At 46.2% G+C, this 16191-nt stretch overlaps 1 protein-coding gene across 1 annotated transcript in view; it reads right to left on the bottom strand.

The window, feature by feature from the left end:
• The window catches only part of LOC148442989 (chromatin-remodeling ATPase INO80-like), a 196567-nt gene that overhangs the window by 118956 nt on the left and 61420 nt on the right, over positions 1-16191 (bottom strand). Inside the window, exon 7 of the mRNA XM_088463423.1 lies at positions 10356-10567. Coding sequence (XP_088319549.1) covers positions 10356-10567 — 212 coding nt within the window. The remainder of the gene's footprint in view (positions 1-10355; positions 10568-16191) is intronic.

Raw genomic sequence — 16191 nt, forward strand, 5'->3', positions numbered from 1 at the left:
AAATGCCAAATTGCATCCATCTACATGGCAAGTCTTACCTTGCACCCCATAGAGGTACCATGCCGGCATTACTGTAACCGGCCTATATGTGCTGGGCATCTGCAGCAATTGAATTCCTTCCCCCCCATGTCTCAGCCATCCCGATAGTCACTGCTCTCCCAGAGACCATCTAGGAAAAGAGCAATTTGGACCAATGAAGAATCGGGATAGCCAAGACTGCGGTTCAAAAACAATTTCCAAGACTTTATTACTCTGTTCTGGACTAGGGTTCTTTCTATTCTTAACTCCCTATCTGAACAGCAATTAACTTTGGACCCTTGGTCTTACCTCCTCTCTTGCCCCTTCCCAGCTATGAGCTCACACTCTAACAAATTGTTTTCCAATATCCTTGCAGCAGATAAGTCCCTGATAGCTCGGAAATGGAAAACCCCTACTACTCTTGCAATTTTGGCCCTCAAAAATTATGTCTGGGACATCGCAAGCATGGAAAGTATTACCCACTATTTACATGACACCTCACAAGTTTGACCTCATTTGGGCTCTTTGGTTTCACAGAGAGGGCCAATTCCGTTTAAGCCCCTCAGGGTCAGTTCTCCCCATTTGACTATAGTGATCTAGTTCTAGTCCTCTCTGCAGCCACCTCTGGGTCCTCCATGATGGATTCAACTCCTCCTGCTTTTGTAAGCTTTACTCTCCTTTATAGGTTTTTTCAGCTCTTGGTCTCTTCACTATCTTAGACTTTTGCTTTTTCTTAAATACTACTCTAGGTCTGCGATGTACCTGTGCCCCCCCCTTTTTTTCTTTTTTTTTTCTCCCTTCCCCTTTGCCTACCTTATTGTTTTGAAATACTATAATATTTTTTTTTTATTGGATGTAATCTGCAGCTGCAAAAAAAAAACCAACTTCCAGTAAACCATTCTGTAGGTGCTGTCCCTTTACGAAACTAAATTTTCCGCTCTCACAGAGTAGAAGTAATAATGAACTTATGGTTACAGCAGAGGAGGAGTCATATTAAACTGCCAGGAAGTTCTGAAACCGGTGATGTCCCACAAGAAGAGTCCTTTCAAAGTAGGATGATTATCATAGGACACTCTATTGCAAGAGGTACCGACTTGGGAGCTGGTAATGAAGTAAATAGGATTTTTGGTAAATTTACTGTTGAATCCTTTTCTCTTAAGCAGGCTGGGGAACAATGGACAATGTAGGTTGGGGTTGGAGCTGTTATGTTGAGGGTGGACTGGTCCACCAAGAGAGCCGTTGTGGACGGTGACCAAAGGCCATGGAGCCAAAAAAGCCAGTCCATAGCACCTCAGCCCAGGAGACTTGCATCCGTGGTCACAATGAGCCAATCAGGGAACGGACCTGGAGAAGAAGAACAGAGACCATCCACTAATAATGAGTGCTATCAGGCAGCACGAGGAACCGAGACGAGGGGGATGCCGAGCAACCTTTCCAAGTTTGGAGAATTACCCCTGGGAAATCCCGAGTAGAACCTGGTCCACTTAATGGTCACTAAGTAGAGACCATCATGCCCAACAAACAAATGTTTTACAAAGTCGACGGATGAGGCACCGGCCGAACTGTGGTGGCCAAGTTGTGTAGGGTCTCTGCATTGTCTGCCGCAAAAAAAGAAAAACTGCTGGATAGAGGCGTGGAAGGCCACCTCCAGAAGTGCAAACAAGGAAGCAAGGGAGACCTTACAAAAGACGGGATACCACACTGATCAGAAAGTACATGAAACAAGCGACCTAGGAAGGTCCGCAACTGGGAAGCCAAAGTATCCTTCGCAAACAAAACCTTCGAAGAGGGACGAATTGTGATACCTGCTGTGCACAATAAGTGCAGCATCACCAACCTTATTGTGTTGCAAACACACAGAGCCGGGGCTCCACCGAACAGTAGGGCATGGAGTCGACTGCCCACTGAGGAAGGACGACCTGCCCAAAACGGAACCTGAAGTTTACCACACAGAGCCTGCCGCGAATGTTCTGCCAAGTCAGCAGAGAATCACAATCAAATCACTGTGAGGCCCAGTGACGAATTGGTCAGCGGAAGTGACCATAGCTCACGCCACCCATGTCAATGCTCGCCAAGGCCAGGTAACAACCCCAGAACCTATTAAAACAGACCGGAGACAACCCTCCATTGTTTGGCTAGCAGACCCCTAAAAGACGTTGAGCCCTGCACAGGAAGGGGCATGTGGCGATCTAAACCACTACCGCAGCGACAACCGTGGGAGGTGTTTCCACTCGGATACCCAATCCGTTGGAAGCAAATGTGCAAGGAAAGGAGACCTCTTAAGCCGGCGTCTCCTATGCCTACCTGATGAGCCGAAGAGATTTGCAGAAGGCAACGTAATGACTTTGGATCACCAACACTTGTATCAGACCCACAGCCACCGCTGGGGAATCCATAACTAATTGCCTATAGAGCGGCGCACAGCAGCAATAAGCCGAAAGAGACAGTAGGCCCTCACCCCACGTGACAGCGCAAAGCTTCGCAAGCTCCTTCACATGCAAAATGTCTAATGAAGCCCTGGGCCACTAGCTACCAAGACCACCCTCCACCTGTGCATCGCATAGCAGAGGGTATCCTGAGAAAAGCGTGCCAAATGAATAAATGGTCATTGACACTGATGTGATTTGAACACAACCATCTGATCTGGAGTCAGACACAACCATAGTGCCACGAGGTCTCGTGTAGGAACCGATATTAAATGTGGACACCGCACACCGCAAAGCATGGAGCCAGAGCACGACATACCGTGGCTTAGAACTTAACCCTATAGAGGGAAAAGAGGTTTCCCTGTGAAGCACAATCAGCACCACCAGGGCACACATGGTAGGTCCCCCCCAGTGCATGCAGCACCCCAGATACCTGCGTGTCACAAGACCCCTGAGGGCAACTGCCCAGTACCCTGTGCATGAGAGCAAATATCGCTAAAATCCCAGCATACAAACTCCATACAGGTACGGCTGTAGGAGGAAATTAACCCACGTCCGCCATGCGGCGGTGCCACAACGCTAACCATTACACCATATTCGCTGCCCCTAGTATAACAAAAGACTGCAGGTGTGATTAACTGTAAAGCAGGCAACGGTGAAACAGCGTGATAGAGCCTACGTATACATAGATAGCCAACACAGAAGCAGCTAATACAAGTGGAGAGTACGTAGTCTTCCAGCAGCTACAGGGGAGAAGATTCCTGTGACATGCAGTAAAAACCAGCAGTCTTTGCAGGGGGATGACACTCTGTGGACTTGCTGATGGCAGAGCTGGCATTCTGTGCTGCTGCAGTGTTGGAAGTTCCACCCCCTCCTACTCCATGCTCTGCAGACCTGAAGTACTTCCCATAGTTAGGGAAAACTCCGGTCCAGCCCTGTTGATAGGCAGCGTGTCAGTGCGTGCACCCCTTCTTGTATGGGAGGAGAGCCGTCGCAACACGCCCATTTTCAAATTGGCGGCTGCCATCCAGGACCACACCATCTAAAAAGGACGACTGCGTGCGCTGTTCTCCAGGCCCTCTCACCGGAAACCGGTGTGCTGTATGGAACCTCTGCGAAGCGCACACCCCTTCCTGCCGGCCTGCTGACAAATGCCGCACTCAGACTGCTACAAGCAGCTCACAGCAAACTAAAAAAAAAAACAAAGAAATATTACAAAGAGAAAAATCTAATGCTACAACAAAGGGCTGCATAGCAGCACTCCAAAATGTGCCCTACTCTTTTAAGGTGCTTGGGATGTTGCTGTATTGGTACTATTGATTAATCTATAGTGATGTTGCTGTATTGGTACTATTGATTCATCTACCAGTGATTTCTAAATAGTGCAGACAATTTCTTCTTATAGAAAGGAGCTTGGGCAGGCAGCATCCTGCGTGTCCCACTGGAAGATTTAGCAATGCAAAAGATGTAGGAAATTAGGAAAGAATAAAAAAGCACATGGAAGGAAGTTTTCACTACAGATGGCTATTGCGATCGCAGCTATGATTACGCATGGAGGTCTGCTGCGAAAATATGCTAATGAATGTAATCGCAAAGCCGTCGCACAGCCAGAATAGAGACGCCCAGTACCGCTATCTCACATCCGTAATACCTTGCAGTCCTGCATATACATTGGTAACATCGGCCCCTCACACAGAATTACAGCAGGTCTGACCTTACTCAGAAAATGAGAGATATGGTAAGAACTTCCCTTTGTTATCTCACTTTCTTCGAAGTCCATAGGGTCCACAGGGAGACCTTAAAGTTTAGGTAATGGCATGGACAGCCGGGCACCACGCAGTTAATTTTTCTCTCCCAGGTTGCACCGGGCCTCTCCCTGTACCCCGCCCCCAGGCCAGAGGCACCACAGTTTGTAACAAGTCAAAGGCCGGAGGATGATAGAGAGAGAATAAAGTCTGGAACACAAGAAATCACATACTCACATAGGAGCCGAAAAACCGGTGACCAGAGCAAAGCCCATCTGAAGCCAGGTGCGTCAGGGTGGGTGCCCTGTGGACCCTATGGACTTCGAAGAGAGAGAGATAAAAGTTCTTACCATCTCTCATTTTCTTCTTCAGGGTCCATAGGCTCCACAGGGAGTCCTTGGAGATGTCCCAAAGCAGTCCGTTTAAGGGTGGGGATGCTGCTGTGCTGAAAGGAGAATCTGCCGCCTAAAGGAAGCATCCTGAGAGGCAAAGGTATCACATGCATAGAATCTCAAAAAGGTCTGCAAAGAAGATCACGTGGCCGCCTTACATAGCTGAACAGCCGCGGCGAGCTGCCCACAGACCGGGTAGAATGAGCCGTAACAGAGGGTGAAACAGGAAGGCCCTCCTGAGTGTAAGACTCAGAGATAGTCATACGCAGCCATCTAGCCAAAGTCTGCTTATTGGCTGGCCATCCCTTCTTGTGAAATCCGTAAAGGACAAACAAGGAGTCTGAAGGGAACTGGTACAGTTCACATAAAGTTTGAGGGCCCGCACCACTTCCAAGGAGGCCTCACCCGCTGAGAGGTCCGGAGACTGAAAGGCTGGCACATCAATTTCCTCATTGATGTGGAAACTGGAAACCACCTTGGGAAGGAACCCAGGGCGAGTCCAAAAGCACTGCCCTGTCCTGGTGAAATATCAGAAATGGGGAGCGACAAGAAAGTTCCCAAGTCTGACACTCTTCTGGCAGAAGCTATGGCCAGAAGAAAAAACAGTCTTAGCCGTAAGCCATTTGAGATCTACTGAAGCCAGGGGTTCAAATGGAGGGCACTAAGCACCACAGCCAAATCCCAAGGAGCCACAGGACAGACAAAGGGAGGCTGAATCCGGAGGACACCCTGGAGGAAGGTCCAGATATCAGATAGAGGAGCAATTTTCCTCTGAAACCATACGGACAGAGCCGAGACATGCACCTTCCGTGAGGCTAAACGGAGACCAAGATCCAAGCCTGCTTGAAGGCCAAGAATCTGGAAATCCGAAAAGTCCGGGGATCACAACCTCTGGGACGACACGATTGGAAGCAGGTATGCCACACCCTGTGGTAAACCCCGGCAGAGGCTGGTTTCCACACTCTGATCATAGCATCCACAACAAAGCTAGAAAAACCATTAAAGCTGAGGAGGGATGTCTCAAGAGCCACGCTATCAAAGACAGACGACCCAGTTCCAGGTAAAGGCAAGGGACCCTGAGACAACATCAACGGAGTGTCGATGGAGAGACTCCGAAGATCTGAGTACCAGTGCCGTCTGGGCCATGCTGGAGCCACTAGCAGGATTGTGCCTCCTTGTCTGAACTTACAAATTACTCGAGAAAGCAGGGAGAACGGAGGGAACAGGTACGCAAACTGGAAGGTCCACTGTACTGACAGAGCGTCCACCAGGATCGCCCCAGCATCTTTTGTTCTGGACCCGTACACTGGCAGTTTGTGATTGTGTCGGGAGGCCATGAGGTCCACGTCTGGAAGGCCCCATCTGTCCACTAGGAGCTGAAAGACCTCTTGGTGAAGAGACCATTCACCTGGATGCACATCGTGACGGCTGAGAAAGTCCGCTTCCCAATTGAGAACTCATGGAATGAACACTGCTGAAATGGCTGGGAGATGACCTTCCGCCCATGTCAGAATGCGTGACACTTCTGTCATTGCCGCCTGACTTCGAGTTCCTCCTTGATGACTAATGTAAGCCACAGTTTTGGCGTTGTCTGACTGAACTTGCACAGGCTTGCCGTGAAGTAGGAGTCTGGTTTGCTGTAGGGCCCTGAAGACCGCCCGAAGTTCCAATATGTTGATTGGTAGAGCAAACGGCAGAGCCTAAAACTGGAAATATTGTTGCTGTATGGCAAAACGGAGGAAACGCTGGTGAGATAAAGCAATAGGAATATTCAGGTATGCATCCTGAATATCCAGCGATACCATAAAATCCCCCGGTTCCATAGCCAGTATAATTGAGCAGAGGGTTTCCATCCAGAACAGAGGTACCCTGAGGAATCTGTTCAGGGACTTGAGATTGAGGATAGGCAGATATGATCCTTTCGGTTTCTGGACCTGAAAGATTGTAGTAATAACCCGTCCTCTCTGTGGAAAGGGTACAGGGATGACAACTCCTGATTGAAGCAAAGATTATATAACTTTCTGGATTTTTAATGACTTATCTTTGTCTGACAGAGGGCTTGTGGGAGGGCTTCTGCGGAAGGCAAGGGCGTACCCGTGAGACCACTTCTCAACCCAAGTGTCTGTGGTGGTCTGACACCAGCAATGGGCGAACTGAAGAAGTCGGCCTCCCACCTTGGGATCCCCAAGGCTGAAGACTTGTCATCGGACTTGGTCACCTGACGTCTGGTACTCCAGGCCTGCTTCATGGGCTTGGTAGTCTTTTTGAGGGCTGACTGTCTAGGAAAGTGCTGACCCTTAGGCTTACCACCTTGGGGACAAAAAAGACTAGGGCCGGGATCCTGAAAAAGTAGATGATGAAGGCAGACACGCCGATTTCGTCGCTGTCAACGTATCTACTATTTTGTCCAGGTCAGGACCAAACAAGATCTTACCATTATAAGGTAGACACTGTAATCCTTTCTTAGAGTCCGCGTCCACTCTCCAAGAGCGCAGCCATAAGGAACAGCGAGCTGACACCGCAGCAGCCGAAATCCTGGAGGATAACACGGTGACGTAAAAAGCAGCCTAATTGATATATGTAGCCGAATCACGGAGGTTACCCACCAGAGCCACCTGATCTGTGGTAGCATCTGACGGAAAAGACTCATCTAGGGAGTCTACCCAGAACTCCATAGCCTTGGCCACCCAGGAGATAGCCATAGCTGGGCTGGCGACTGCCCCTGAAAGAGAATACATTGACTTTAAACACACCTCCACCTTCCTATCCGTGATATCCTTTAAGGATTAAATGGATGGCATAGGCAAAGTAGCACTTTTGATTAAGCGCGTCACAGGAGAGTCCACCGGCAAGAGGTCATTTAGTGCAATGTTCCTTAGGAAAAGGATAGGCATAAGCCAGGCGTCTCTGAGGCTGAAATCGCTTCCCAGGCAATTTCCACGCCACTTCCATGTGCTCCACTAGCTGATCAGATAAAGGCAATACTGCAGAAGTAGTCTTTATTTCCTTGAACAGCGCATGTTTGGACCAAGGAGCTGGCGGTTCATCCATCTTTATATCTAGGGCCGAACAGATAGCACGTATCAGAGCTGGAATGTTGATTTTTGACTTAGATGACCTCACGCTGAGAGGGCTCAGAGTCATCTTCCTCCATCTCCCTGGTATCAGCGTCATCATATTGTGTAGATTGGGATGACGGCATAGGCCTTTTGGCCGGTCTACGGAGTTTATCTCCCCCAGCATAGCCTGGAGGGTAACACAGGTATCCGCCAGGGTCTGCACTGTAGTAGACAGTGTATCTACCCATGGAGGAGGCACAGACTGAACCTGCATGTGTGAAATCTGTAAAGACAAGCCCTGAGCCGGCTGTGTGAACCCCATATGGGGAAACACAAGGGGTGCAGTCCAGCGACCCACCATGGCTGTCAATGCCTGAGCAAAGCACGCCCTTGGAGGCTCCTGCGTAGTGACTGGGACTACAGAAGGGCCTGGAGGATTATAACACCTCACACATAATCCCTCAGAGACCCAGTCCCCCTCACCCAGTCCTGCAGCACATGATTTGCATGACAGCAGGACTGGAGCGGGATCGTGCACATAATCCCTACTTTCAGACATAGCAATGAGGGAAGTGACAAACCACACAATAAATGTAGATATTTAAATGTGATGTAAAATAACCACCCTGACAACACTTGTTTGTTTATTTATTGTTTGTTTATTGTAAGGACTCAGAAAAACAAAAGGTATAGTTATATTGTCTGACAGAATGAGTAGAAATAGCGCTAGCATAAAGTCACATACAATGCAGAAATGACACCTGCACAATGGCACTACAACTCATATACTCAGACTAGGTGTCTGGTAGGATACAGCGCTACATACGCTGACCAGGAGGAGAGGTATGTAGGGGGACCCAGGCTCCGTGTTCCCTTAGAGATCTGCGACTTTGCCAGGAGAAAATGGCCGCCAGAGACCTCAAAAGGGGCGTTCCTGTGGGAGGAGTGCTGCTGAAGTTCAGCCAGACCACAGTGCAGAGGGGAGGAGCAGTCTGTAAACAGGGAAGGCTGCCTCCCCTGGCCGGTGTTTAACCCATGGGACGCTGGAAGCGCAATTTGCATTGAGCATTGCACCCCAGCACTTGTCCCCAGGCAGGTCTTAAGTGGAAGCGCAGGTTTCTCAGGCCTCGCTCAGCTGCCATCATCCCCCTGAGATCCGGAGGGAACAGACTGCAACACACGGATCACCACAATCGGTGATCCGCGACTTACCTTGGCATTCAAATGAATCCAGCTGCAGTCCTGGAAGTCCCACGGGGTCTGGCTAGGACAGACCTTGGGCTCCCGCCGCGATCCCCGGATCAGTACCGGCGTCTCGGCGCTGGCGGGTTGATGGAGCGGCAGTGCGGACGTCTCACTGGACTGTTCACTTAGTAGGAATATATTCTGAAAATCTTCAAGGGCTGTTAAAACAGCCCCACTGCGCTACAGTGACCTGACTACGGCCAGGCACCAAATGAAACTGAGGTGCCTCTGGCCCGAGGGGCGGGGTATAGGGAGAGGCCAGATGCATCCTGGGAGAGAAAAATTAACTGCACGGTGCACAGATGTCCATGCCATCACCTAAACCCCAAGGTCTCCCTGTGGAGCCTATGGACACTGAAGAAGAAATTGCTAACTTCATTGCACACAGTGTGTACGCTGCGTATGCCGTTGCAATGGCTAATTTATGCACGCCCATGCAACGGCGTTCAAAACGAACAGGCACGCTTGCGAATCTTCCGCCACTCCCCCGTCACCACCCACAAACGCTAATTTCCCGTCACTATCTCTGCGATGGCTTTCTTTCTGTGTGAGTGATCGCAGAGCGATCGCAATGCAAACTCATGCACTGTGATGCATACGCAGTATCGACCGATCTGCCTATGCTGTTGGGATCCGTGATGAATCAGGCCCAGAGTTTGGATCTTGTTTAAAGGGACTGCATGCAGCCTGATACTGGGGAACAGATGTACTTAGTGAGGAGTTCAGACATTTTGTTAGTGGTTATTTAAAATCGCTATGGATAGTGCCTGAAAGAGTGGTTCCTCTGCCCCTTAAATGGAATTAAAAGTGCATTGGAAATAGTGGCAGGGCAAGGACAAATGCATAGTTTTAGGAAATAACCCTCCTCACCTAATTCCAATGATGCCAAGGGAAAGTCTAGATCTTACAATGGTTACTGAGTAATGTTACAATGATAACCATGACTGTTATATACTGTACATATTCCACAATATAACCAGTTTGGAAATCAAAGCTGGTTCAGGAACATAACAAAATGTCCAATACCCATTTCTGCGCACGTCGGCTGTCCCTGAATAATAGAGCTGCCAGATGTGACATTTAAAAATCTCACATTGTGTTAAGGGGTTAATCCGGTTTGTATTTACACTAAACGCCATGAGGTCACCCCGTTCCTCTGTTGTGAAAGTCAGTGCATTATAATTTGCCCAGTTTAACATTTTTCATATCCATGATATTACTGCTGCAATCAAAGAGCCAAACAGGGACAACTAATCTAGTCTGATCCCTACTCCCAGATCACTCGTCTGATCCCTTTCATATTGGGGTCTATGGTGCTAACAATCATCGAATGGTTTCCTGGGATACAGCAGAAGCCGTGAAGAAGTCAATGTGCACATTACATTATTGACCTGCAGAGTCTTGTCTGTTCCCAGCCTATTCTCCATAAACAGTACATAGAATAATGCACAGGGCAGCTCACGTCATTACCTTTGGCAATTCTTTCTTCACAATAGTTAGCCACACTTTCCTTCGGCGGGCATTTAGTTGCTCCAGTGTCATGTGCTTCTTCTTGCCTATTGGGGTTGGGGCATCTTGGGAGAATTTTGCAAACACTTTGGCATGGTGATGTCGATGTGGTAACTCATCGTCAGACAGATCCTCTTCCCGCCTCCTTTTCTTCTTCACTTTTTTAAACTTGGCTTTAGAAAGGGAGAAAAAAAAAACTGAAATATAAATATTTATCAAGAGATTATAATAAAGCTGAATTGCAGACTAAATTTAAAAGAAAAATCACAGCAATGACAAGGAGTCGCTGACTAGTTTGATGAAAGTAACGAGATGTTATTAGGTTCAATGTCAAACAACAGATAAAACAGAAAGAAAAAGAAGCACACTAATATAAGTACAAAATAAACTATTTCTGATATTGTAAGTTACAGCTATTAATTGCAGTACTACAGGTCAATAATATTTCTATACATATGTAAAATAATAATGCAACACATATATACATATAGAACATCAAAATATAATACAAATTAGATGTTTGTAATTGTGCAAATCCATAGAGGGCACAGTGGAGAGGAGCAGCATGGGATAGAGAGGCGACAGGTTGCTTGGGCACTTTAAATAATGGCAAAAAGTTCAGATATAACTTTCAGACCACTTTCTATTGAAAAATCAGATTTTTGTACTTCCAGTCAAATCCTTTTCTCTGAATCCAAGGGGCACTGGACCATGGGGGGTTGCTTGAGGGTCCAAAGGAGCTGGCACTTAATTAGATTAGCAGAACTTTAAAGGGAGTAGCTCCTCTCCTCTGCAACCCATGGTTTTCAGTACAACTTCAAAAGTAGTCGTAAACCACCTAGTGTAACTTACAGATCAACCACAACCCACTCAAAAACAAAGAACTGAGCGTAAGGGTGGAAACGCAGTGTCCCCCAGAAGGATTCAGAGAAAAGGATTTAACAGTAAGTACAAAAATCCAATTTTCTCTTTCATACGATCTGGGGGACATTGGATCATGTGGATGTTCAAAAGCCGCCCCGACTGAAACTAGCATCCTTAGATGCGAACACCGGAAATCAAGAAAAAAAACTAATCTAAAACACAGGGCTGCAGAGCAGCCTTAAGATAAACAGCCCGCTTCCATGGGCACTTTAACACTGTAGACCACAGGTTGCATAGGGGAGGAGCTCAGGGGAGAAGCTACTCCCTTAAAGCTATACTAGTCTAATAAAGAGTCAGCTCCTTCGGATCCTCAAGCAACTCCCCATGCTCCAGTGTCCCCCAGATCGGATGAGTGAGAAATATTGTTTAGTTTCAGAATAGTCCTGTCTTCATGGAAGAGGACAAAATGGGTGATCTACTCGCTGAAGCAGTTTTCAGGCAAGTTTTATCAACTCCACTGAACTGAATGGTTCTAAAGCAGTGTGCTACAAAGGTTTAGGCTCTAGGGGAGGGTTAGGATTAAATAAAAAAAAATTAAAAAAAATTCATGTGTCAACGATTTTTATGTCAACCACTTAAACCGGTTGACCTTTTAACCCTATAGACCTTTTGCACCCGTCAACCTATCGACTGTCAACCTTAGTACTGTCGATCTTTTATAACACACCTAAAATATAGCCTCATTCCACAATATTTCCTACCCACCAGTCTGTTACTACAGAGGAAAATGTGTTACTACGGGGTGAAGAAAGGAATGTGTGTTACAACACAGGTGAGGGAGTGGAATGTGTTACTACAGGGGTTGAGCAAATGTAATCTGTTACTGCAGAGTTGAGGCAGGGGAATGTGTTGCTACAGGGGTGAGCGGAGGTAATGCGTTACTCCGGGAGCTGAGGGAGGGGCAAAGTCGGACTGGGCTGCCGTGGAATCAGGGAGATCCACGATGGGCCACACTTTTTCAGAGCCACGCCCTCTAGCACGAGAGGACGGGGCCTAGCCCTGGTCACCGTCCACGATGTACAATGCAGTTGCTTGCCGGGCAGTCATCAGAGTCTATTGATTGACCTGGCGGCGTCTGCATTAGCAGCACTCAAGCAACTACTGATTTAATTGTCCGGAATCAGTGGTGACATCATAGGGAGGGGGCAGGCTGCTGCAGCCAGTGCCTTCCTGCATCGGTCTGAGAGAAGCCAGGTCCAAAACATTGCTCTGAGTGCAGCCGCTTGCCAGCCGGGCAGTCAAAGACTGTTGACTGACCAGTCTGTGGGTGGAGGGTAGCTGTGCAGCATCAGCGCTGATTCCATTTCTTGGAAGGCGTGATCAGTGGGGGTGGGGGGGGGGGAAGCTTGATGGTGGAGACCCTCCTATAACACACCAGCAGTGCTAACTTGGCTGTGTCTCCACCTGACACAGTCTTTTCATGTTTGCGTCAGCTGGCAATCTGTGGCTGAGAAGTGAAATGCAGGAGAGCATCTGCTGACCATGCCCGGGAGCATCCTTTCCTGTATGCGTTGGAGGTACTGTATAGGAAATTTCCTCCCCATACCCTCAAAGACGCAAAAGATTGTTCCAGGCGAGGGTGATTTAGCGAGGGTGAATCAGTCTCACCCGGGGCACCTGTGATGTGATCACTTACAGATAAGCTTGTTTTACTTTTTAAATTGTACGGGCATTCTACTTTGTTTTTTATGTGTGATTAAACGGTTTGTGTAAAATACTACACTATGGTCCTTTCCTCTTTACCCTAATTGCATATACTGCTGAGACTGATTTGCAAAAGACTGGGTCCCCTTATTTGGATGAGGAAGGAAGAACCCTGAATGAACTGTGATTCTTTTATGCTGATATAATTGTGGAGGTACACCTCCACCACATAGGTGATTAATATTGGTGAAGGGTTCAAAAAAGGTTTATGATATTGCACTAGGAGGCGCTCCTTCTCCACTTTTTGTTTTATATATATATATTAGAGAGAGAGAGAGAGAGAGAGAGATAGATAGATATACATACACACACAATGGTTTGGCACTCCCAAAAATAAATAGATAACGGATACCGGTGCCCTCACAGTAGTAGATCCACATGTATATAGAACAAAGGTGCGGCACTCAAGGCGTAAATGAAGCATACTCAGGCCCTTGGTGTTTTCAACTTTTCAGGTATTATAAACTGTCGTCAGGAAAAATATATATTACACACACACACACACACACATATGTACATATATACACACACACACACTATGTCCATAAACGGCTCAAATTGTAGCCAAAGAGGGCACTCACTGCAATGTTCAAATTGTTAATCAATCAATTTTAATGAAAAAAGTTTAGATATCACCATAGTTGTTCTCGACGTCTGGTCATTATCAAGACTAATCACCACAGACAACCATCCAGCATGCTGACCAAAAGCATACTGGCTATACCACAGGAGCTCCCTTATAACGCATATGTAATCATAATTGATATTATGAGCTCCCTTATTTTACTTGTCTTTTTGATTAATCCCATAGCGATAGTTCTGCCACTTATTTCTTTGGCTATGTGCGGCTATGGTGCTGTGGCACATATCTGCGTGCCTGCACTGACCCGTGAGATTATATTGTCGTCCGGGAACCTGACTGATGCTACTCTAGTCTATGTACCAACTTCCGGAGATATTTGTATAGTGACCCGCAAGCCAGATGGGTTGCTTAATTACAGCATCAACCTAGTTCTGGCACGCGCGCACACTTCCGGTCCTGTATTATACACAGAAGTTTCTGTGTCTAGCCTCGTATGCTGTTTGGCCGGTTGCTGTACTATGATCCTGCCCTCCTAACTAGAAGGTATGTGTATGTGACGCATTACACCCAGGTGAATGTTATTATGACCTGTCTAATTGTTGATTACAAATGCGTTATAAGGGAGCTCCTGTGGTACAGCCAGTATGCTGGATGGTTGTCTGTGGTGATTAGTCTTGATAATGACCAGACGTCGAGAACAACTATGGTGATATCTAAACTTTTTTCATTAAAACTGATTAACAATTTGAACATTGCGGTGAGTAGCCTCTTTGGCTACAATTTGAGCCGTGTATGGATACTTACATGGAGCACTTATTTGGTCATCTCCCTAGTGGAGCACCCTGCTGAATTACAAGACTACTGGATGTCAGTGCTGTAATTACCATATATATATATATATATATATATATATATATATATATATATATATATATATATATATATATATATATATATATATATACACACACATACATACATATACTGTATATGTGTGTTAGTGTATATGCTATGTATACATGTTTGCTACACATATTACATGTGTGTGTTTATTCATAGATTAGCAGTTTTTAGATATGAAAAGGAACAACAATGAAAGTACGATTTCTCGGAATGTATAAATTATTTTAGGTCTTAGTGTATGCGATGCATTTGTTTTATATTTACGAGTATTGAACCTTCTTATCATCATAATTGGACAGCGTTGCAGTGCTGTGGTTTTTCTTTTCTGATAATCATCCTTAGGATTTACAATTACTTTTGCAGCTTCTGCAGCAGTTAGTATCACATTCACTTTGGCGCTATTTGATTTTAATTTACTAGTCCACATTCTTCGTAAATGGCCTTATTGTGTAAAGGGATAGCATATGTACTTCAGCATCAGGACGCCGCTGTGTCTGTTTTGACAGACAGCATCCCGAGTGCCGGGATTCCATACCCAACTCGTCTTAGTATAGCAGTGATGTATTACTATAGAGGTGAAGGATTAATGTGTTATTGGAGCGGTGAGATGGATATGGAAACAGTAAATATCTAAGATCTACATGGGTGAAACCGGGTACCTCAGCTAGTAATATAACTGAGAAAAACAGCATTCATCACAGGGCCTGATTCATTATGGATCGCAACTGTAATAGGGATTACGCACGCAGTTCACCTGCGATAGTATGTTAATTCATTGCGATTACAATGCCACTGCAGCACTACATAAGGATGTCCACTTTACCCTACACATATCCGTAGTCTTTAACAAGACTGCGAAAACATCGGTACAATCAAGTACTATCGCAGCCTCACAAACACTTGCACAAGCTCCAACTTTACTCAGGAATTGCTAACTTCACATGGCACGCTATCAGGCCTCAGGTTGCATAGGGCACTGCAGTAGATAATTTATGCACACCCCGCAATGGCGTTCAAACGCAGTGGCACGCCTGCATTTCCCTTACCACTCCCCTTCACCACCCACAAACAGCACCTGTCAATCACTCTGCGGTGTGTCAGTGTAGCTGATGCCACCGCAGTGAACGGTATGCAGTATACAAAAAAATCGTCCGATTGCGTGCGTATTAGTAACGGCGTTCCTTGCTGAATCAGGCCCTCAGCCACTATAAAATATGCTCGGAAATGTTGTTACAAAACAAGTCTAAGTAACTCTACCACCATGACTTTAACTGTTGCATACAATAGAATCTACTATGATTTCAAAATCGATCAACATATATGTTGTGTTTCCGGGGCTAAATCACACAACTACTAACAGACAATTTATTTTACATACCTTTTTAGCCCCCGAAACAAAATCGATATTTATCGATTTAGATTGATTTGAAATTGATTAAAATCGACCTTTAGTGAATTTACCCCAAGGTCTCCTAAAATGTAAGTCAGTACAGGTTCAGTTTGATGTATGCGGCCCACAGTGAAACAGAATATCTTATGCAGGATATAATACAGTAGATAGCAGCAGATAGACACTATTAACTGAAACTAAAATTGCAACAACACTGCATTTGCCCTTTTATCTCTTTTCTAGAACAATAAAGCAGTGAAATTTGCACAATTATGTCAGGGCAGCAGTAGCCA

Source organism: Taudactylus pleione, unplaced genomic scaffold, assembly GCF_031769625.1.
Source record: "Taudactylus pleione unplaced genomic scaffold, aTauple2 ptg001370l, whole genome shotgun sequence".
In the NCBI taxonomy this organism is placed as follows: domain Eukaryota; kingdom Metazoa; phylum Chordata; class Amphibia; order Anura; family Myobatrachidae; genus Taudactylus; species Taudactylus pleione.